Here is a 25,988-nt window from a genome sequence, read left to right on the forward strand (position 1 = left end):
CTGTGAATAATGTACATCTTTACAGAAATTCCACTTCTGGGAGTACTACTTCATGATGCCTGTTCTATGTGTTGTACCAGTAAAGGTTGGCTTTTAAAAATTGCTGTATCATCTTGTGGGGGTCCTAGCAACTTTTTATCAGCGGGGAACAGGACTACATACAGAAAACCAGTCAGAAAATGCCATCAATGCAATGACTACAGTACAAACAAGCACCAATTCTGTAGCCACCATTTAAATAATCTTTATTTACGTAGGTGAAATTGTCATTTATATGCTCATGCTCAGTAATATTTTCTTAACACTTCATATACAAATAAAAGGTGAACCTAAAATATAACTCACTGAGAATATTTTGGTCCCAAACTCTGAAAAAATAAATAAAACAGCAGGCACTTCTATATCATCAACAAAGAAAACTTGCTAACTACAAGATGTGAATATAATACTTGTAATTTTTTTTTTGTCATTTAAAACCATCTTCATGTACAACAGCAGTACACTGAGTTCTTGAACGTGCACTTACATCTATATATTGTGTATGATTTTTGTAGGTTCTGTTTAGGCAATGCAACACAACAGCTAAGAAACATGTTTTTATGCTGGTAAACATTTATGATGAACAGATAGCAAACATCAAAATTATACCTCCTACTTCAGCATTTAAATTATAGTGCTGGAGAGTAACACAAGCATATCCAAATTACCTTACAACTTCTAGCTCACTTATTTGGTATCAAACATGTAACTGAAATCAGACTAGTCACAGTGCTGATAAGACATTCAAGTAAGAAGGAAATATGGAAGAATCTAACAATAAAATTACCATCAGCGAAGTAACCCCCTCTCCCCCCAAAACCTACAGTACATGTCAGCAGTCGGCAGGCAAATTTTCAAAATACAATTCACTAAACAGTGAAGATGTACAGTTTCAAACAGAAACATTTCTATATCAGAACTCAAACCCAGAATATTTAAAATATCTGGAATACTGTGGATTTACACATACTCAGCAGTTCAAAGGATGCTGCCACTTTAAACCTGAGAATTACAAGAGTTAAATTTTAAATTATGATCTCAGCATTTCTGTCACCAGAAAACATTAAAGCTTCATAAAATGGCAGACTAGAATATGTAACAGGTGACCAGTGATTCTGGTAACCCAGAACAGCTTTAAGGCCTTAAATTATTGTGCAAAATAAATACCAGCAACTGAATAATTATCAGCGCCTGGTTTTAGCAGTTTAAGTCTGGGCTCTTCAATTTTGACCATATTGTAATCATTTCTTGAGGACTCCTGCTATGTACCAGCATTAAATTTCTATAAACACATATATTACTCCTATATTTCTCATCTATACCAAATGTTTTGAAACCTTTGTGTTTCTCTGGAGCAAAACCAAGTTTTCTAAGGCACATTCCAATGTAGACATCGTCAATAGGATACAGAAGAACTTGCTGAGATACGTTATAAAGTCTATGTGCTACTTCCCCAGAGTAAAGGACACCACCACCTCCTGCATATGGAGGATAAGTACCTTCGTACAAGCTTTCGGGAATATAATATTTTAATTTTTTCTCCCTGTGTGGTCCTGCATCTTTAATCACATCTCCCATGAACAGATGTTTTGCTTTGCTGTTTGACAAGTTTCTGAAAAATTCGAGAATCCGATATGTATTTACAAAAACATCATCATCCCCTTTGAAGATAAATTTTACATTAGGACAGGATGTGGTAACCCATTTAAGAAACAGCACCTCTTTCAATGTCAAGTTAAAGAATGTATCCTTAAAATCCCAAAGAAGAATATCTTTATGTTTTTCATTTTCAAAATGTAGGATGTCTGAAAGGTTTGGAAAACTGTCTTCAGCTGGCATTTGTCCTAATAAAAATACTCTCACAACAGTCACATTACCAATCTTCATCTCCCTTCCCCAAGATTCTCGTATTGCTTGCCTCCTGTCAAAGTGTGGAATAAGTGATTTTATAGCCAGCAGCAGTAATGGTGTAGAACTGCATTTGTCTGGCTGATCTATCACCAAAGAATAATTCCTACATCTTAAGTAAAGCAAAAAGTCTTTGAATCGTTCTGGCAAAGACTGAAAATCTTTGACTTGAGTTGTGACTGAAAAATCAGGCTCACAGTAATTCAGAAGGCTTGCATTAGTAAGCAGATTTTCCTCTACCGTTGTGTTTGATAATAAAGCTAAAATAGGATTATACAGGTCCTCTAGTTTCTGCTGTTCCCGATTCCAGTACGCTTTCTCAGTTGACTTTGGTGACTTTAATGATTTCCAGAATCGTGACGTAGGAACAGCTGCTCGATTTTTTGAATCCTTTCCCTGATTACCTCTTGAGACTTCCACAATAAGATAAACCACAAAATTCACTGCAATGACGATCAGCAGCAGTTTCAATCTTCTCTTCCCAATATTCATTTCTCATACCTGAAAAGACACACATACGTTAGAAATATAAGTATTGCAGATGTAATAACTACAGAAGAAAAAAACAGTGTTGATAAAAGCACAGCATTGCAGCTACAACTGGGTTTATCACATGAAGCCACAAAATGTCTCCCTGGGTTTTTCTAGGTCATCCTAGCTACACCTCCAGACGTCTGACATTGTCTACTCATATCCACATCAACTGCAAAGCCATGCTACATACAAGCTATTAAAAGACATCATCTTAAGTCTTACAGGATGGGCAATATAACTGAAGTAATGCTTGACCTCAGTATAATGCAGCTAGAAATATATACAGATTGTGCATGTACTTCTCTTAATAGCACATTAACCAAGTAAACTCAGACAGAACTGGTTAGCCTCATACAAAAACTCAAACCTAGACGAACAAAATGCTACTGTTGTGTGTTCTTGGAGTGGTTTCCAAGGTACTTTAAGTAGTTTACAAAACAAAAATAAATGTTTACAGAGTTACTGCAAATTATAAAACCCAGTTTAAGATCTAGAAACTAATAAATACTGCCACTGTAAAAATTAGCTTGTACTAACACTTACAATTCAAACTTCAAAATATAAACACTTCTTTGAACGGTTTATATAACTTGATTTTGTCAAAAGAATCACAATGCAGTCTAGAGTACCAAATTTCCAGATCTCCACTGAAGGAGGAGTTCAAGTCAGACCTCAGGTAGTACAAAATTTAACAGTACTACCCATAACATTATGCACAAGCTTTCACTATTCCATTCTTTAAGGACCACAAAAATCTTGAGCCTGTGAATTAAAACTAACACCTTTAGCTCACACTCTTCAGCTCTTCACAGCAAAGGAGGCTATGATTCCAACAGGGACCTTGGCTGCCCACTATGACAGGAATGAGACAGATTTCGACTTCCATGAAGTTTTTAATCACTCAATGGAGTAGAATATTTATACGAAGAAATACACCCAAGCAGATCAGTGGAAGTAGGAGTGTGTGATTACTGTTGGAATGCTCTTAAAACCCTACAATTAATGATGTTTGCCTCTTGCAGCTTTATTACATCAAGGAGTAGTACTGCAGTGGTAACTGCAACTGCTTGCTATATACATTAACAAACTTGTGTACACAGCAAACACAACACTCTCACACAGATTGTCACATATCAACTGGCATTTGCATACTAGATTTGTGCATCTCTGTTCAATTTTGCTTTCACCGCCTTTTGGCATACTGCTCTACTTTTGTGTGATGCGGCTACATTTTGAAATCACTGCCTCATCTACTTTCTTCGTTCTCCTATTTTCCAAGCAGGTACACCTCATTGCTGCAGCCACTGGTCAGCAGTCACTGCTTGCAGACTGCTGGATCTCTGTAACAAACACAGCAAGTTATAGGAAGCCAGCGATTCTGAAGGCTTCCCTGTCCTGATCATCACTGTATATAACTGGCATTCATCCTTACAAAAAAGTTCCTTCATGATTACTGCCTAGCCTAGAGGTTCCTGTTGACAGTTTACAATGGTACCTATAACTGAGGAATGCAGTCACAATCTCTCCTGCTGTATTACTGCTTCCTATCCCCTTCTGTGTCTGTAAGCTGTGATATCAATTTGGCTTTTGACTTATCCATTCACTACGCAGTGTTCACTTTTCTCTGCTGGGATGTTCCTCCTCTAACATATCCTTTCTTACTCATTCTTGTAGACTGGCAGGTTGAACTGCCTCCACCAATCAGCACTGCACATATGCATACTAACTGGCTCATGCACACACAAGAGGTTATGTCCCACCTCTTCTCTTCTCCCATTGCCAACTGCACAGCCCCCACTCTCCAATTACCACTTGTATACAGTCTTAACCACACCTTTTAGTCCTAGCAAAACACCTCAACCTGTCTGATGGTTCAGAGATCTGGCAACAATTGTTAACTCATAATTTCTTTGACATAAATCTGCTTTAATCTGTTTTGCTTGTTCCACAGGCCCTAGAATATAAGCCATTGCTTTCAAATGTACAGATTTTCGCCTCATATTTTTGGTCTGCTCCTCATAAAATTTGTGGCTTTGTACCAAATTACTGAGGATAGAAGTCACTAAATCACAGATTTGAGTTTCGGATTTCATATTCGAGAAGTGTGTCAAACCCCCCCCAAATGTCAATTTGCTCCGAAACTAATTTAAACTGGAAGAAATTAGGACAAGATAGGGAGTGTTTAGCTAAAGCATTGCGGGTGTCTCCTCGAAGTCAAAGAGCTCCGATGGCAGCTTAAGCTAGGAGCGGACAGACCTCCCGGTCTGACTCTCTCAACCTTAAATGTTTTTTACGTTGGCAGCAATAACTGTTTCATAGCTTGATATATTGAAATCTTATGTTTGCAATAACTATTTCGTACTCAAATATATTGAAAAACAACAGTTTGTGTTTGCATTTGTCAAGTTTCTTTATTTTCTTATTAATTTTTCAACTATATAACACTATGAAGTCCCCTTAGGCGTTTAGGAATACATTAACAGCAGTCCCTGTCCGCATCCCTGATTACTACTTTCCGCAGCACCTTCTCTTAGTAAATCCACCTTTTACGAGTAGTAGCCTCTCCTAAAGGCCATCTCTTCTCTTCTTTGTCCGCTCGAATAATCCCCTTTCTTTTTTTCTTACCAATTTTATTCTCTTCTAAAACCTTTCCTCTGAATTTTTCTTTATTTTTTCTTTTACACGAGGGCAGACCATTCTACTCCCGTTTATCAGCTCCACTCGCATTCTCTTCATTTTCATACCCTTAGTCCCCCCGCTCACAGTCTCTCTCACTTTATTAACTTTCTTCCTTATACTTTTTTTCTATTTTTCTCTACAGCTCACAGTTCTGCTCTTTCCGTTCCAGTTGGTCCAGTGTTTCTCTACGAAGTATGCCGCTCTCGATAACCATTAATTTAGTGATAAAGCATAACCACCGGTTTCTGCATTTTTAATTTATTTCCATGTTTTAAAATTTAATCTTTACATTTTTCGTGATTTGTAAACACGCTAACTGCATCTTGTTGCCCTGCTTCTCTTATCACCTACTCATTTTTTATTTATAAAAAGTTCCATAGTTGCTCAGCTTTGATAGCATGTTTATTGATGACTAGCAAATCTAAACCTATGCATACATCTTTTCTTTTCCTTTTTCTATCCTGCTCTTCTACTACTCGTAGCTCCGTTCGAAACATTGTCCCTTGTTTTTCTAAAAAGTACCTCTCTCTCTAGATTACCAAGGTGATAGCAATTAAGAACCCAAGACGGCCACTGTTGACAGTCTGTTCATAAGCATTTACTCCTCTCCTGATAACCATCTCTATTAATGACAAATTCTATTCTTTTACATGCTCTTTGAACTCCGTGACTACATCCCGCCGCATAACTTATTATTATTATACATCGGGTTCAAAAAAGGTTTTCAGTTTCTAGGAGAAGTACGAAGCTTTCTCTCTAATCATGTGTTTTTTTTACTGGTGATCACAGACAGTTGCCTAGTTTTTGTAAATATATTTTTCTCTGTTTCTGATACAAAATTTCTAATTTCTCAGCAAAGCATCGGCTTTGCATTGCTATTGTGATAGGAAATTTAAATATATATATATATATATATACATATATATATATATATATATATATATATATATATATATATATATATATACATACATATACACTGACATCTATTCATTGGCCTGATTTATTCCTAAACTGACTGGTCACAGTCTCACTAGTGTCTTAACCCATTGGTCTACAGCTATTACATAGGTATATTGAAAACTTGTTTTTGCATATGTCATCTCATTTGTTTTCTTATTAATTTTTCCACCGTTTAACACAACAAGGTCCCCTTAGGCGTTTAAGAAAACCTTATCAGTACTCCCGGTCTGCTTCCCTGGTTAATTTATTTCTTTCCACAGGACCTTTTGAATCTTAGTAAATCCTACATGAGGAGAGACTATTCTGCTCCCATTTCCCTTTTTTTTTTTATAGCTCAGAGTTTCGTTTCGAACCACTCCAATTGATCCCTTGTTTTTCTAAGTACTTCTCACTTGATAACCATAGTACTAACATTAAGAACACCCAAGGGTGATCACAAGCAGAGCTCTGTTCCCTAGCATAAACCACTAGCTCTCTCATTTCACATATTAATTAAAAATAAATCTTTTCATTTACGTACTATGTAAAAACACTGACTACACCTAGTAGCTCAGCTTCACTTAATTACTCATTTCTTTCAATAAAAACTTTTACATCAGGTTCAAATTGTTTTTTCACTCCTAAGCATTGCTAAGAAGTAAGAAGCTAAAATTGCATACTTGTGCTTTTTAATTATTATTACACCCCTTCGCACAGCTTAACATTATTATTACACATCAGGTTCAAATTAGGTTTTCAGTTGCTAAGCATTGCTAGTCCCTTGTTTTTCAAAAAAGTGCCTCTCTGTAGAATACCAATGAGTTAGTAACGGAGAACCCATGACGGCAATTGCTAACAGAGCCTGTTCAAAAGCATTTAACTTTGCTGTAAACACGGTATACTCTCACCTTATAACCACAACTATTAACCATGAAATCTATACTTCTAAATACTCTTTGAACAACTTCCCTACATCCCGCACAGCTTAACATATTGCACATCAGGTTCAAATTAGGTTTTCAGTTCCTAAGAATAGCCAAGTAGTACGATGCTAACATTGTATACCTGCGCTTTATAATACTGGTCACTGTGCAGTATTCACCACCCCTTTAGTAGTTCCCTAGTCCCTTGTACTAGCAGCTAGTACCCTTGGCCCCTATCTAGTAGTGGTGTTGGTGTGATCCCCGGTGTGAACTTAGTTACCCATCCACTCATCAAGGTTCCTCTTGAAGAGTGATAGTGAGGGGCTCTATCTTATGTAGATCGGGACCCTGTTCCATAGTAAGGGAAGTCTCTGCGAAGGGAATTTATCCATCCAGCATGTTCTATTCATTGTTGTGTTGAGGTTTATATCCCTAGAACGTGTAGCTCGAGCAGATTTGGTTTTGCTAAGATGGAGCATGTTCAACAATTCTGGATTGGACATGGCTCTGTACGCTAGACAGAGATTGCCTCTGAGAAAGTGGTATGCAACAGAGAACAGTCTTAGCTTTTTCAATCGTGCTGCATAGGGCAACTGTTTGAGGCCAGTAATTCTCTTGGTTAGGTAACCTCTGTGGTCTCTCCAGCTGCTGGAGAGGTCTAGCCAGGTACATTCCAATTGGTGCATTGTACTCAATAATGGGTCTGATGAGGGAAGAGTAGAGGGGCACCATTACATACTTCTGGGTCACATAGAAGAATTTTCTAACCACTTTGGCAACATGATTATCAAAGGAAAGCTGGCTATCTACTTGGGTCCCTAGATCCCTTATTTCTTCTAAAGATTTCAGGGGATTACCTCCGATGTTGTAGTTTGCGGGTACTCTTTTCCAAAAGGGGATTACTACGCATTTTTTGCATTTAGCTTGAGACCATGGCTTTGACACCATGCATCAGTCTCATTTAGGCCCTTCTGGAGGATCTCCAGGTCGACCGGAGACTCTATTATAGCACCCAGTTTGCAGTCGTCCGCAAACTTAGTCAGCCACAGCCCTTCCGTGCTTGCCTGTACTTCTGAGAAGTATATGCCAAACAGGAGGGGCCCCAGGACAGAGCCCTGAGGCACACCACTCGTTACTGGTCTGGATTCGGACACAGATCCCGCTACTCTTACTTTATGGGATCTGTCTGAGATCTGCTATCCTGAAGATGGGATTTGTTTGAGATCTGCAATCCTGAAGATGCATATACAGTGCCTTGGTGTAGGATTCCGCATCCTGGATATCATTATCCTTCTGCAAGGGAATAGTGAAGCTTTCCACTTGGGATGCATATCATTATCCTTCTGCAAGGGAATAGTGAAGCTTTCCACTTTGGCTGCAAGTAGTTTGAAGTTTGCTTTGGAAAGGTTTTTGACTATTTTTTTTTGACTGGGGGAGGTGGAGAGGTGAGGATGTCCAGGGTTATCAGTTTGTGGTCGGATTTGACCAAGGAGGGAGTGATAACAGGTGTGGTACAGTGGGCGCCCACATTTGTGATTATCAAATCCAATATGTTGTCCCCTCTACTGGGGGAACATACTAGTTGTTCAAGGGCATTTGAATTTATAAATTCTATCAATCGCTTAGCATAGGAGTTGGAACATTGGTAGTTCACCCAGTCTATACCAGGGTAGTTGAAAATCACCCAAGATTACGGTGTTCGCTAGGACCATTATATTTTCCAATGTCTCAAGGAATGCAGAGTGAGCATCTTGGGACATGGTGGGCAATCTATAACCGGCTACGACTTGAAATGTGGTTTTGCCTGCTGACAGTTGCGCATGGATGATCTCTGGGGCATCATGCTGCACTACTAAACTGGGGATATGGGTATCCTTGATGAATATGGATACCTATCCGCCCTTTGTACTGCGATCGGGTAACTGAGGCCGGAAGGTATGATACGAATTGTAACCTGGCAGTGCTGGGGTGCTCTCGAGCCTTGAACCAGGTTTCTGTCACTGCACAAACATTGATTTTCTCCATGCTGAGGACAGCCTCGAGTGTGTGAGGTTGAGACTTCTGGCGTGGAGTAGCATTACCCTTAATTTTTGGTTACCTGTGCTGGTTACGGTGGTTGGTTTGTCCTTTGAGCCTTGCCTAAAAAAGGCACTAGGGGGATGGCAAGAGCCTTGGCCAATATTCGAAAACCTAGGTGTGACAGGTGCAACCCATCTCTGGCAAAACAGAGAGGCTTTGTCCATCATGTCATCCCAGGCAGACAGACACTGAATCCCCTTAGAATGAAACCAGAAGCTTAGCCAGTCGTTGAAATTGATCATTTTGTCTTTGTATTGTGGTATCATTCTAGGTGAAGGTAGTAGGCTACTCAAGGTCAGGGTCATACCAGCTTCAGCTACATGATCAGAGAGCTCCTCAATGTCTCTCTTCATGTAGTCCAGGGAAGTACGTCTTAGATCATTCACATCAACATGTACAATGACAGCACCATACTTACACTTGTTCTGGAGCGACCTAAGTGCTGGTGTTATGTGGCAGATCAGAGCACCCGACAGGCAGCTGACAGTAACCTTCTCCTTGTTCAGCCTGGTGAGTGGAACATCCGTGTGTCTAACTAGAATGTCTCCCATTACTAGCGTGTTAGGTATGGTGTTTTGCCTTGAGGGCTGTTGTGAGGCACACTACTGAGGTGAGTTGTGTTTTCTGGCTAGTGTTTGGGGGTGCAGGTCGCTTGCTTGTCTGCCTTGGAGGGCACGATTTCTTTTTCAGATTGGTACCTAGTGCCTTCGAATGTTTTTGTGTATTTATGCGTATGTTTTGCCGGTGCTTGTTTTGTAGATTCATGTGTAACAGGTGGCGTGATGCAAGTGTGTCCCTTATCCTCTTGACTGTGTTACAGTCATGGGTTGAGAGCGCTTAGCCTCCAGTCTGGCTGTGTATTTGCATCTCTCAAGTGTTTGTGTCTGGTGGTAAGAGGAGAGGGTTGTCTGTATACACGAGGCAGTTGTGACATTGCCTCAGGATGCCCAATTCCACCAGATGAACTGCACAGTACACCTGAAGCTGACCGCTGGACATGCTTTGAAGAGTAAATTGAACTTAAGTCCTGTGGACGATCGGGTGTCTTATGCTATATTATAATAGTGTTGTCTAGGAAATTTGGAGAATAATAGTGCTGTCTAGTAGATTAGGACAAGTGCTGATTTCTGTTTTGCACTTTGCACCGTTACACATACATTATACATAGATACATATATATATATATATATATATATATATATATATATATATATATATATATATATATATATATATACACACACACATATATATATATATATATACACACATATATATATATATACACATATATATATATACACACACACACATATATATATATATATATATATATATATATATATATATATATATATATACACACACACATAGACACATATACACATATACATACATACATTATATATATATATATATATATATATATATGTGTGAAGACAAAAACAAACCCTCGCCTTCTCGCAAAAATGAAGAAAGATATAACCCACAGTATTCGATGGAACAGTATTAACGAATAGGTCACTCCGACATAACTTCCATGTTACAAGTGAAATAAAAACATATCCAAATATCAAACCATGTGAATATAGAGCAGCAAATCACAGCAAGAGGTAAAATGAAGGAAATTTATTGACACGTTAGCGCTTTCACGGACCTATTCGTTAATACTGTGGGTTATATCTTTCTTTATATATCTATACACACATATACACACATATATATATATATATATATATATATATATATATATATATATATATATATATATATAGACATACATACACACACATATATGTATGTGTGCGTATACATTATATATATTACATACACACATATATGTATGTGTGCGTATACATTATATATATTATTTTACATACACACACACATATATTATTTTACATACACACACACATATATTATTTTACATACACACACACATATTATTTTACATACACACACACATATTATTTTACATACACACACACACATATTATTTTACATACACACACACACATATATTATTTTACATACACACACACACATATTATTTTACATACACACACACACACACACATTATATTACATACACACACACACATTATATTACATACACACACACACACATTATATTACATACACACACAAATTATATTACATACACACACAAATTATATTACATACACACACATTATATTACATACACACACATACATATTATATTACATACACACACATACATATTATATTACATACACACACATACATATTATATTACATACACACACATACATATTATATTACATACACACACATACATATTATATTACATACACACACACACATATTATATTACATACACACACACACATATTATATTACACACACACACACACATATTATATTACATACATACACACACATATTATATTACATACATACACACACACACACACACACACACACACATATATATATATATGCCAGATAAATCCAAGCAAGAGTTAACGACTCTCTTTTTATTATCATGTTGTATCACAGCCAAGTAAAAACAAAGCAAAGGTTTATTCAGTTAGACGTAAGCGCTTTCACGGACAAACAGTTTAAGTAATGCTGAATCGAAGGCTTTATACAATCTTAAAAAGAATGACTGTTTGTCCATTGTCCGTTCCAAGAAATTTTAAAACAGTAGTGACTGGATGTCCTCTAGCCCATAGAATTTTATTCACCAGGCTCTTCACGTCAAGTTCAGAAAGACTTTGTTGGAGAAGACAGATGAAGCTGAAGGGGACTTCAGCCTCTGCAGAAAAACTTCTGGAAGCTCTTCAGTAAAAAGACCAATTGAAGGCGAATAAGCTACACTAGGAACATACATCTTTCATCAAAGTAGGTGAAGCAGTAATTGTTTCCTGCACCAGGGCCTTCAAAGTCTAAGGACTTGAGATAGCAATCGGTGCCGGAGTAGTCGTCGACACAGTTGTCTTAGAAGCAGAGGCCTGCAGATCCGTACACAATTTCGGAACCAAGGGTTTCAGTTTCTTTGCTTTCAGAACCAAGGGTTTCAATTTCTTTGCTTTCAGAACCGAGAGACTTCTTAGGACGAAGGGCAGGAAATGCCAGTTTTTGCTCTGTCCACAAAAGATAAGAAGCAAGCCTTTCAAAATAAGCTTCTTGTGCCTTTCAACAAGGCCTCAATGCCTAAAAGCATGATATATGCTGCAGTCCTCTTGTAAATTAAGGGGACCCAGCCAATAGACGCAGACAGAATGGAAATCAGACAACGGAATTTTGTGGCTGCACTTCTGGCATTTTTTAAAGCCAGAGGGGCCCTTACCCTTCTCAGTCATGCCAACAAATAGACACAGCTGGAAGACAGCCACTTACACTCACACAAAATATTTAGAAGACACTAGCGCAGTGGATAAAGGATTTTTTGACAGGAAAAAAAAATAAAAATGATAGTTGGAGAAAATACACCAGTGGGTACAGAGAAGGGATAAGAACTAGTAAGAAAGAGGGAGACGAAACTATCAATGGCGATTTAAGGGAAATACAGAAATACGTAAAGGGAATCAACAATGACACTAATGCAACACTGTGCAAGAAAAAAAATTAAGATATAGCAATAAAGAAAAAAACGAGAAAGAAAAGAAAACCAAATTCACCTAAACCCACTGAAACTCCAAAGTACGGCAAACGCAACAGTTTTGGAAAAGTGCAAAATAGATCTGAGGTAATTGTGTGAAAGAGGGACTATGGGTAAAAGGTGAAGCTTGAGAGTTTCTGGCTGGAGCGAGCTGTAGTAACGGCAGAGTCAATTCCAATATCGGAACCAAACCCATCTGTAGAGGATAAAACAAAGACTTGACATCAGATCTACTCTTTCACTTAAACAGTTAATGAACAGGTTCACAGATATTCCAAGGCTATTGAGTTGACCATTTACACCTTGACAGTGGCTTCCCTCAGGCGATACCTCCTGTTTCTAGAAACGACACAGCAGTCAATTCTGGAGTAAATTTGTGAAAATCCATCTAGTCTGGTCTTGAACACATAGCCTTCTCCTTCCAGCTGCCCAACAGAACCATTCATTTTTCCTGGGAAATTATCCTTTGGAACTAGTGGGCAGTAGGTTTAAGGGATGCACACACACAGAGATGTGTCATAATCCATAAGGTGAGAAGGCTAAAACAGAAAATCAAACACCTTTAGCATATTGGTAAGCATGTCTTCTTGAAGTGCCCTATTGCATACCTCCACACTGACCAACTCCCCCACCCAGAAGCTTAGCAAGGCATTGCTGTTATTGCCTGTATTACTACAAACAGAGCAATGGTCTTGCTTCCAGCACACCACCCACAATCTCCCCAAGAGGGCAGCAAACTAATTATACCATTCCTCGCATTCCTTTTGCCAGCTCCCACTGGGGCCCCAAGCCACTAACTGAACTATCACCTTGGTTGTCAGCTTTTTGTCTAGTAGAATTAGCATCTAACAGAACTATTTATGGTGGGAGTTACAGTGCAAAAAAATCAAATGAAGAAAAAAGTCAGGGAAACCTGGCTTTTATGTAGCAACACAGACCATCAGGCTAAGGTAACCTCAGTTTTTTCCTGGGTTGTATTGATGAAATACTGCATTATCTAAATGTGGTCACAATAACAAAGTTAAACCAATTATAGTCATCAAGCACTCAGCCTCAGGAACATTAGTTTCCCTTGGACTTGCGTGTGTCTAAATGAGAAATGTCTTGCTGACACTTCAGAATGAATGAAACATCAGTAGGCATGCAGAAGAAAAAACTCCTAAACAAGGAGCGACACTCCACTTAAGTTTATAATGCAATTCTACAAAATGCCCGAAATACTGTTTCATGTGAAATTAATGCCAATGTGTGTACCCATTGAACCTTTCTTTGTTTTCTGGTTTCAAGTGGCAGTGGATATGAGTGGGGTGCCATCACTTCATTAGGTAGGTAGTGCTTGACAGCAGGTTCTTCTGAAACCTAATCCCCTTCAAATGACTGGCAGGGCTGCATGGGTCGTGCCCTCCCTCCTCTTCCAAAATAAGTATACTGCCTAGTCCAGCTACCTCACCTTCCTCCTCGCCCATGAGACTGACACACCAGGTGCTCAAAACAACATCAACCTTGTTCACTTACAGCTGAGTGGGGTAGCAAAATGGAAGAAGACTCTGCGAGTGCACCAGCTGAACTGGCTGAGAATTACATTTGTGACCCTACCTTCTCAGTGTTGTGCCCCCCCGCCCCCATTTTTTGGAGACTAAGGTATGAAATATTGGGCATTACTAACCAAAAACAGTTGTGAATATTAATATGGCTTTCTGCCAAGGATAAAAAATTGCCTTACATCAACACTTAAAAACTGTAGATCCACTGACTTCTGTTGTCATTACCCTACACCATTTAAAGTTTCAGGTTTTACATTTGATCCCACCCACTGCAACCTAGACAACAAATCACACAGTCTCACAGGTTACAATTTGGCTAAAGAATCTGTAGAGCACAAAACATAGCCTCTCAACATGTACTGTAAACAGTGTTCCAGGACTGGCTGCCTTAACTTTTGTTTTTTTTGCTGAGGTTAAGAACATTCTCTCTTCTTATTGATACTCTCTGTATTGGAAAAGCAAAGTTTAACTTTTTTTTATGTTTTCTTTATTGGTATCTGAAGACTGACTTGGGGAAGGAATAATATTCCCTTCAAGAGAACTCTTCCCTCTGGTATAGTAGATATAGCCATCAGAAGCATCACTTTGAAATGTCTGTGCCCTAGTAAAGATGACTTTCAGTGTCTGTAAGACATTGGCACATCCTACAAAAAAAGGGCCTCACTGAGACAGATCCCTGGTGTCAAAGCCACAGCCTCAAGCTCAATGTCAAAAAGTGCATTGTCATCCCCTTTGGTAAAAACTCTGTACCCATGAACTACCACATAGGCAGCAGTCTACGTAACACCGAAAGGACACAGGTGGACATAGTGTCTCCTTTGATAATCACATCTCCACAGTAGTCAGGAAATCCTTCTACGAGGCACACCAAATCACAAAAGGTTTCTCATCCAGGGGAAAAAAAAAAAAAGTCATTGTTCCCCTCTACTCGTCACTCATTTGACCCATTATACAGAGTAAAACACCCCTTTTGGTATGCACCTCACAAGGCGCATCTACAACATCTGGAAAGGCAGCAGAAATACCTCACAAAGAGGATTACCGGCCTCAAACAGATGCCCTACGCAGACAGTCAAAAAACTCCAGCTTTAATCCGCTGCATATCGCCTACTCAGAGGCGATCTGTGCCCAACATACTGTCAAACCCAGAGCTGCTGGACATGCTCCACTTAGAAATCCCAATCTCTCAGAGCTACGTGCTCTAGGAACCTAAACCTTGTCACTACAATAAACAGAAAATGCTGGAGGGATAGATTCCTGTCAGACAAAGCTCCTCTTTAGCACTCAAGAAAAATCTTGATGATTGGATAGGAAATGGGGATCACTTCTGTGGCTCTGCTCGACAAGTGCAAAGGAAAATAAATTTTCTTGGGTGGTGGAAGCCAGGGTACGTTTTTGGCTAGGCTTATATAGGCCCTAGGGCCAATAGCTTAGTACCTACCTATATCATAGATTCATTTTATTGAAATTAGTGTTCAAAAAGTCATAAAAGTTTTCTACTGTTTCAAAAATTTTCAACATTTTCCCACCGTATGCAAAACCATGCGCAAATATCCCTCATACCGATCCGGTCAGAAAGAAAGTCATGTGTGCGAAATAGCGATCCACAGTTTAACATAAAGGATAATAAAAGTGAAATGATGAAGACATCAAACTTCTTTAATTCCAAAAGAGCAATCCTGTCATGTAATTCTGCATTGGCGGAGGCTCTCAATCTGCTCAAGCAACAGAGGCCTCCAAAGAAGAAACGCAAGCAACCTCCCACCACCAACACAACCCAAATGACACAGCCCACAGACTCTGTGTGCCACTCAACCACAGCCCACAAGGCAAAACAACGTACCCAACACACTAGTCATAGGTGACTATAGTCAGTCACACTGATGTCTCATTCACCAGGCTAAACAAGGAGAAGGTCACCATCAGCTGCCTGTTGGGTGCCAGGATCCACCACATAACCCATGCACTCAGGTCACTCCACAACAAAATACAAATATGACTCAGATTGTCCAGGTTGGTGTGAACGACCCAAGGCAAACCTCCCTGGACTACATGAAGAGATACATGGAAGAACTCTCTGATCTTGTAGCCCAGGCAGGTATACCCTAGCCCCAAGTAGCATCCTGCCATCGCCCATAATGATACCGCAGTACAAGGACAAAATGATTGACTTCAACAATTGGCTAAGCTTCTGGTGTCATTCTAAGGAGATCTAGTATCTGTCTGCCTGGGACGACATAGTCGACAGACCATGATGCTTTGCCAGAGATGGCCTACACCTGTCACCCCTGGGATTCCGGATACTGGCAAAGGCTCTTGCCGCCCCCTATAGTACTTTTTTTTAGGCAAAGTTCAAATGACACCATAACAGGAACAGGCAAGCAAAAACAGAGGGTAATGCTACTCAATGCTAGAAGTCTAAATCTTTAAATGCACTCACTCGTGGCACTAAAATGGAGAACACCGATGTCTGTGCAGTGGCTGAGACCTGGTTCGAGGCTCCAGAGAGCACCACTGCATTACCAGGCTATAACTCATACCACACTTTTCAGCCATCTAACCTGGACCGAACACCAAAGGCAGACGTATGCCCATATTCATTAAGGATATCCACACCTCCAGGCTAGTTTGCTCAACATAATGCAGCTGAGGTTATCCAAGTGCAACTAACTCTAGGCAAAAATGCAATCCAAATTGTAGCTTGCTACAGATCCCCCACCAAGCCCAAAGATTCCCACTCCTCTTCTTGATATACTGGAAAATATTAGGGTTCAACCATACACCCTAATATTGGGCGATTTCAACTGCCCAACTATTAAATGGGAAAACTACTCGTGTACTAACTCCTTCGCTCAGCGCTCATTGGAACTCAAATTCCAATGCCCTGGATCAACTTATCCACACCCCAACCAGGAGCAACAATATCCTAGACCTAGTCATTACAAACATTAGTGACCGGTATTCCAAACCTAAAACTCCTCGGTCAGATCGGACCATAAGCTAATCACCCCAATATCCACATCCTGCCCCCACCCCCCATTAATGAAACCACGGTAAAAAAATTCTCCAAAGCCAATTTCATGCTTCTTAAGACAAAAGTGGTGAACCTCATGACACCCATGCAGATGGACAATACAGTTACGACTGCTTAATCCTACACAAATGCACTAAGCACTTACAGGAGTGCATGGATCGTGCTATCCCAAACAGAACCAAGATGCTGTCCTCCAAAAAAAAGGAAGCCAATCTGATGGTCCCCTGCCATAAACTCTACAACAGAAGGAAGAAATTGTTGCAAGAGAGAGAGTAAAATCTCATGAGTGGAGAAGCTCCCTGGTCAGCCTCAGCAAAAAGCTGTGATCCCTTATAAGATCCTCCAAAGCTAGCCATGAAAACAAGATTGCCACGGATTCCAAGGACAACCACAAAGCATTCTACAGCTATGTCAAGAATCTCAATGGCAGCACCCAGATATGCTCAGAGTTGCAGCACAATGGCACAAACATTACAGAACCAACGGATATTGCCAACATCCTGGCAGATAGATCAGTGCTAACTTTACCCCCTCTCTCACCCCCTAAAGGGCCCATATCTATACAGGAAGAATGCAGAGTCCCTGTAATCACAACTTCACAGGTAAAAGCAGCACACTCAAGCCATAAACACAGAATCCATGGGACCGGACAAGATCCCAGGCTGTGTTTTACACGAACTTCAGAACGAACTGGCTCTCCACCTAAGCACCATGTTCAATCATAGCCTCACGTCAAGCTTTGCGCCCACTGAATGGTGCACAGCAACAGTTATCCCACTCCACAAAGGGGGAGCCACCACTGATCCTGGGAACTATTGCCCTATTAGCCTGACGAGCCTGGTCTGCAAGGCCATGGAACGTATCACCATGGAATTCATAAACAGAGACATTGGTAACCTCCAAACTCTGGACCCCACCCAGTTCAGGTTTGTGAAAGGCAGATCTTGCCTCCTGAACCTGATAGACTTCTTTGAGGCAATCACCAAAGCCGAAGACGAGGGTAAGGTGGTTCACGCAGCCTATTTTGACCTCACCAAGGCTTTAGACACCATCCCCCATTCTGGAATTATAGCTAAACTCACTAAACTAGGTATAAATCCCTATGTCACAAGATGGGTTGCCAACTGACTCACTGACAGAACCCACACTGTAAAACTTGCAGACTCCAAATCTGACTTCAAACCAGTGACAAGTGGGGTACCACAGGGTTCAGTCCTGGGACCTCTCGCATTTGGCATCTACATCTCTGAAGTACAGGCTAACACAGAAGGCCTCTGGCTAACTAAGTTCACAGATTACTGCAAACTAGGAGCTATAGTCGAGTCCCCAAATGATGTGGACATCCTACAGAGGGATCACTGAGACAGACACCTGGTGTCAGAGCCATAGCCTCAAGCTCAATGCCAAAAAATGCACAGTTATCCCCTTTGGTAAAAACTCTGTACCCATGAACTACCACATAGACAGCAGTCTTCTTAACACTGAATGTGTGATGAGAGATCTTGGGATCCAGATGGACAGTCTCTCCTTTGATAATCACATTGCCACAGTAGTTAGGAAGTCCTTCTACATGGCACACCTCATCACAGAAGGGTTCTCACCCAGGAAAGGAAGGAAGGAAAAAAAAAAAAAAAAAGAGAGAGAGAGAGGTCATTGTTCCCCTCTACTCAATCATTAGTCACATTATAGAGTACAATGCCCCTTTTGGAATGTACCCTCAAGACATCTACAGCAGCTGGAAAGGCCACATAAGTACCTCACAAAGAGAAATGCTGGCCTCAGACAGATGCCCTACACAGATGGTAAAGCTGGAGTTTTTTTGAGACTATGTAGCATATCGCCTACTCAGAGGTGATCTCTGCCTAACATATGTCAATCCCAGAGCTGTTGGACATGCTACACCTAAAGAAATCCCAATCCCTCCGAGCTACACACTCTAGGGACCTAAACATTGTTACCACAATAAACAGGACTTGCTGGAGGAATAGATTCCTGTCCCAGAGACTTCCCATAGTCTGGAACAGGCTACCCAATGTCAAGCAGTTCCTCATTAACACTCAAGAAAATATCTTGAGTGGATAGGAAATATACCCCGGGGATCACTTCTGTGGCTCTGCTTGACAGGAGCACAGGAAATTAACTTTCTTGGGTTGGCGTAAGCCAGGGAACTTTGTTGGCTAGGCTTACTTAGGCCCTTGGGCCGATAGCCTAGTACATACCTATGAACCTGTAATACCCACGTTTCACGTATATACAGAAATCACCAGTGTGTGACCAATAAGAAAGACAACGTAGACTATGACATGCAGTTATTACGGGCAAGGTACATAGGTCGAGATTACCCTTGCATCACAGATAACTATAAATAATTCATAATTTGTAACCATGCACAGTATATGCATGTAGTCCACGAGAAGCAAACTCATCTCTATGCTATAAAAGTCTCGAAGTTATTCTCCTCGTCACTTAATCATCTTTTAGGTGAGGATGGAACACATGAAAGTTTTGATACCTTCTAAATGATTCTGCTCCAAGCATATGGTGTGTAGAACATCCATTATGAATAACTGTTTGCGCCCTAAGAGGCTTAAGCAACGGTGCCATCCCTCCACCGTATTCCGACTTCGAGGATAGCCACGTAACCATGTATCCCCCCAATGGTTTCAGAATGAGACGTCAAACAATGGAGGTAGTCTCCTAGAACATAGTTATTTCTAAAGTCACATAACGCAACTGTGTCACGGGATACTAAAGCTAATGCAGGTATCTGCTTACAAAGTAATGCAAATTGTGTATCACTGGCAAATAATGGTGCTAACCTAAGTTTCTGGATTTGTAGCCAGACAAGCTGACAAAGGTGGAACCAGCAACCCTTAGGCATACTTTCAGGGAAATTTCTGGAGATGCAATTAACAGCACTTTTTTCAAAATCACTTAAAATCATGGTTGGTTTAAATACCAGTTGGAATTCACTGCATAAATGTATGAATGCTTTCCAGAACTGCTCATAACTCTTCATTCTTTGATGGCAGTATGCCATATATAGAACAGGAACAACCTTTCCTTGTGATGTGCCCGTGAGGCTGCAATGGATTGAATACACTTGTCTGCACTCTCTAGTATTTATCAGAAAAGTGCCGTCTAACAAAATGACTTCAGATATACAAAGCATCCTCAAAATTACCCTCTGTAGTTAGTATGACAGTATTACTTGAATTGCTACTAATGTATGTATGCATGAAGAATGAAATAAATTCCCATTTTTGTATTCGTAGCATTTCAGACATTAACTCTGTTAGGGATTCCAGTGTACACATACTTTCCATCCTATTCCTGCATCTTACCCTACGAACAGTCTGCTTTAGTACATGTGCGTTAGGTAAACTTGTAACTACATCAGAAGATGTACTTGCCATCACCTAACTATTTTATACGGATCTTCCAAAGTCTGCTCCGCTCGATGTTAGATAGCCTGGCGAACCTTCCTCTCCTCATGTTTTATGATATCAGGTCCATGAAAATGAGCCGTACTCCTCTCCAGCTTTTCTCCTTCAACTGACTCTTCAGTGACAACGCCCCTTACATCTGTCACTATTCTTTTTAGTGCAACACCAGTTATTTCTTTCTCTCAGTAGATTTCTGTAAGTAATATCCACACACAGCATTTTCCAGCCCGAGACAATACAGTATATACTGTTCCAATTGTACCTGGATAGTCTGTTGCATTACCTCAAGTAGACATCATGTCTACACACACCTAGAATAAATAACAATTAACAGAAAATGATAAAAGTACACCTACCTGGAGAAAATCACGTTAATATTACTCATGGTTATACTTGCTATTATTAACATTATTCCTCTGCAATTTGTATAAAAAGAAGTTGTGTCTTACCATAACATTCCATCTGTACTGTTGATCCTCGTTCAGTCATTACGCATGGGTATCTGTTCCGACCTCGGAACAGAGCCGGCCATTTTCCAAGCTAGTGTCAACTTCAAACTCTCAAGCTAAACTCTTACCCACAATCCTCCCTCTCCCTGTTACCTCAAATTGAGTTTGCAAGTCAGAGGGTAGAGGCTACCTCTGGTCAAAGGACCTAAAAGAACTGGATGGGGAGATCCACTAGAAGCCAGAGGAGGGGGGGGGGGTCGTAATGACTGAATGAGGATCAACAATACAGATGGAATGTTATGCTAAGACATAACTTTATCTGATATTGTTAATACTCGTTCATTCCTTACACATGGGACAAGGTCCCCAGCTACCTCTATTCCTGGGAGGCTCTCACGGAAGGACATTCCTGAGCACCATAGAACCGAAAGATAATCTTCCCCTGGAGGCCAAGTCCAATTTGTAATGATTGATGAAGGTAGGCGTAGCCCAAGTTGCAGCTGCACAGATGTCATATAAAGGAAGCTCTGGCATGGATGGCAGCAGAAGTTGCCACCGACCTCGTTGAATGAGCTTTCATGGTAGTAGGCAACGATATATTGCGTTGTGTATAAATGAAGGTCACACAGTCCTTCAACCATCTAGCTAATGTGACCTTAGCAACAGCAGATCCTAATCTAGGTCCAGAAAAAGCCAAAAATAACTGGTCAGATTTACGAAAGGGCCTATTCCTGTTTAAGTAAAAATGAATTTGCCTGTGGATATCTAGGGTATGTAGGCAATACTCTCCTCTGTTTGAATTATTGGGAAAGAAAACTGACAATTCAATGGCTTGATTAATGGACATTTCAGAGATCACTTTAGGCAGAAAAGTTGGATTAGTTCTCAGAGACACTAGCTCTATGAAAAATCAAAGTATGGGACTCTTGATACATAGAGCTTGAAGTTCAGAAATATGTCTGGCAGAAGTAATGACAACCAAAAACAAGGTTTTCCATGACAAATACTTGAGGTCGCAAGAAGAGGCAGGTTCGAAAGGTGGCATTGTCAGAGCTTGTAGAACTAATGATAAATCCCATGGTTGAATAGGTTCTCTAAAAGATGGCTTCAGATGATTTACACCTTTTATGAAGGTCTTGCACAATTTGTAGGACATAAGGAATCTTGGGACACCCTCATGAAAATTAGAAATTGCAGCCAAATTAATGGTAGAGGTAGATATACCCGATTGAAAAAGGACAGCCAGATAGTCTAGTATTAAAAATCGACACTGATGCTGAAAAGGGGTCTAACTTGTTCATCTTTCAGCCAACAGGTAAATCTTTTCCACTTGCTTAGACAAGTAATTCTAGTGGAAGACTTATGAGATGCAATGAGAATATCACGTACTGGTAAAGATCATTCTGCCTGGAAATCAAGGGAATTGGAGTAGCCAAGCCGTGAGCTTCAGGCTGTTCAAGTTGGGACGAATCAGGTTCTGTGGATGTGAGAAACTCTGGGGTTGGATGGAGAATCCATGGTCGATCTAGTAGGCGAGGCCAAAGGAAGGAGAACCAAATCTGTCGAGGCCAATATGGTGCTATGAGGATCACCTTGCTCTTCAACAGATGGGCTTCTTCAGAAAACTGGGGAATGAGGGGAAAGGGTGGAAATGTATAAAGAAGACCAGAGGGCCAAATCGTGGACTAGACCGTCCCTGAGTGACGGTCCCAGAGGGGGAAATCAGGGTGAAGTAGTTGCTGCATTTGTAGTTGGTCTGGGATGCAAAGAGGTCGCAGCAAGGACGGCCCCAGCTGTGGAAGATTATCACCGCTATCAAGGGAATCAGGGACAATCGTGAGGTTGAAGAAAGCAGACAGACTCACGTGGGAACTCCTGGGAATATGCATTGCTAGAAGAAAAAACTGTTGGTAGCCATCACCCATTGCCATATCCTCATGGCCTCTCGACAAAGGGGGTAAGATTGGATTCCACCTTGCTTGTTGATGTACCAGACCACCACCATGTTGTCTGACTGAACTGCAATTGTCCCAGATGGCAGCAGGGGATGGAATGCTTGCAATGCTAGAAGCACCGCCCTCAGTTCTAGAACGTTTATATGCAGATGGGCCTCCAGTTCGGACCAAGTGCCTTGGACTGTCTGTCCCAGACATAGACCTCCCCACCCCATCAGGGAGGCGTCCGTGGTCACTGTGGCCTTGGGTTGCTGGGGGGAGAAGGGGCGAGACCATTGTGACAGATTGTGCGTCATCCACCAATGTGGGTTACTCGAATCATGGCTGAAAGAGGATGCTGAAAGGGATACCACTGGATAAGCAGCAGCCATTGTAGAAGCCTCATACGTGAAACCCTGGACAGGGGAACAATGGTGATGGAGGCTGCCATGGAACCCAACAGCTGTAGAACCAAGTGAGCCATGGATTTCTCCCTTGAAAGGATTGGAATCAGTTGTTGCTTTATCCTTAGAATTCTGTGCTCTGGAATAGCAGCTCTGCAGTTCTGTGTGTCCAAGATAACCCCTATGAATTCTGTCAAATGAGATGGAGTGAGATTGGATTTTTACCAGTTTATGGTTATGCCTGGCCTTTGAGCAGCGAGGAGAGTGTACACCAGGGCTTTTTCCAGTAGATGTCTGGTGGGGGCGGAAAGGAGCCAGTCGTCTAGGTATGGAAACACCTGGAATCCTTGAAGTTGGAAGTGAGCTGCGACAACTGCATCTTGAAAAATCTATTGAGCACATCCAATCGTCTTTTCCCAAAAGCAGGAGGATAGACTGTATTGTGACCATCCGGAATTTTTGTACTTTCACAAACTTGTTCAATACACTAATATCCAAAATTGGTCTCCAGTCCCCGGTTTTCTTGGGCACCAAAAATAGTCTCGAATAGAATCTGGATCCTATCTGGTCTGGAGGGACTATTTGGATGACTCTCTTAGCAGCTTTTCTATCTCTAGTGCTGCTTCTTCCCTTTGACTGGGTGGAATGTCGGGAAGGTTTTTTGAAGGGGCAGGACAAAGATCGAAGGTGATATGATAATCTCTGGTTATAATCCTTAATACCCAAGAATTGGTGGTGATGGTTAGCCAGGCAGAAGGGTACAAGGAGAAACGTTCCCCAACCACCTGCAGAGGAAAGCAGTTCATCAAAATCTGTGTCTTCAGTGAGGGACTCCACAGAGTCCATGTGCTTCCTCTTACACCAACTTTTCCGGTGGACCTCCTCAGCGGGAGAAGCTGGAGAAAACAGGGGAAAGGGGATTCCTGTGGGAATATGTCCTGAGGCCCTTGCACCGTGTCCGCTAGGTGCGACTTGTGAAACCAGTGTACCAGAGGAGGGCAGAGGTATAGACAGTCCAGTATCGCCAGCAGCAGTGAAAGCCTTCTCCATCAGCTGGAAGGCGGGTCCACCTGAAAAGGAGTGCCCTTAAGTGTCTCAGCCTGCCAACCTGGGGTCCCTGGATGGCTGTGGAGCAGCAAACTATGCGTGTCACAACTGACATCCTGGGTTGTAGCAAAACTTTCCTGCCACGAAGGCAAGTGCAGTTCCTTAGTGAAATCCATGAAGGGGAAGACTGTGCTATATCCATGGACTTCAAAGGCAATGAAGGAGGAGAATAAGAAGGGGTATTTGGAGACGGGTGATCACCTCCCAAGGAAGTATAGTTCCTGAGGGGTGGGATACCTCTGGCCAAGAGCACCTGATCCACAAGACGCAACACATGTTCGGAAAGGCTTCTAGTGGACCTCACGGAGACTGAGGGAGAAACAAGCCTGTCCACAGAAGAGGCAAACTCTGTGCCCATCTCACCGTATGCACAGAGGACAACTGTGCAGAGACTGGGCTACGGGTGTCTGCACCGAAGACGTAATCGGTGCCGAGGTCATGGTCTGCACCGACACAGGGATCTGTGCCGAAATGGTTGTCGGTACCGAAGTTGGAACCGACAAAACTGGAGTCAACAATAAGGGCGTCGGTTCAAAGGAAGATCTCGGAGCAGACGTGGTCAAGGTCTGCGCCAACTGAACGGTCGGTGCCGATACAGTGGCAATAGTCTGAACAGTGAAGCCCCTCGGTGCCGATGTAATGAAGGCTGCCGGAGAAGACTGAGCCGAGATCAGCAGTGGAGCCGAAGGCCTCGGTGCTGAAGGTCTAGGCACCGAAAGAACTGGGGCTGAGTGAGCGAGCTCTGGAGCCAAAACATTAGCCTTTTTAGGTTTTGGTTGGCGGGAGTCCCTAGCCATGGACGAAGGCAAAGATTTAGCCTTGATAGGAACATCCAAGATTTTCTTATGGGCTCTAGGAGGGGTTGAGGCCTCCGACCCAGAAATAGCCTCTGAAAAGGGAGATTTAAGAAGTCCCTTCAGTAACAGCTTGTTTTTCCTTCCCAACAAAGGTTCTTATCTGCCATGACAGCAAATTAATTAACAGAAAAGGGTACCAGCAATGGTACAAAAGAATACCCGAAGGTATGAGAAAAAATGGGAAGGATTACCAATGATGATAGAGAGAGAATACCTTGCGGTAAAAGGGTAAATAAAAAAGAGCAGAAAAACCTGCAGAAAATGTGCGCTAGATGCGATAGGGTAAGAGACAATTAAATATAAACTTTTCTGACAGAAAAGTAATCTGAAAGACTACAACAAATAGCTGTACTTAGCTCAAGAGAAGTAGCTTGACATGACCGAATGGCAATGCGGCAAATGAAATCTGAGGTAACGGAGAGGAGGATTGTGGGTAAGAGTTTAGCTCGAGAATTTGAAGCTG

General features: G+C 41.3%; 1 protein-coding gene across 2 annotated transcripts in view; it reads right to left on the reverse strand.

Moving 5' to 3' along the window:
- Positions 1–219: 219 nt before the first annotated feature.
- The window catches only part of B3GNT2 (UDP-GlcNAc:betaGal beta-1,3-N-acetylglucosaminyltransferase 2), a 43,338-nt gene continuing 17,569 nt past the window's right edge, over positions 220–25,988 (reverse strand). For both annotated transcript variants that reach the window (XM_044061248.1, XM_044061238.1), the window contains exon 2: positions 220–2,448. In XM_044061248.1, coding sequence (XP_043917183.1) covers positions 1,237–2,439 — 1,203 coding nt within the window. In that variant the 5' untranslated portion in view covers positions 2,440–2,448 and the 3' untranslated portion in view covers positions 220–1,236. The remainder of the gene's footprint in view (positions 2,449–25,988) is intronic.

This window comes from Protopterus annectens, chromosome 1.part0, assembly GCF_019279795.1.
Source record: "Protopterus annectens isolate FY-2018-M chromosome 1.part0, PAN1.0, whole genome shotgun sequence".
Lineage (NCBI taxonomy): Eukaryota > Metazoa > Chordata > Ceratodontiformes > Protopteridae > Protopterus > Protopterus annectens.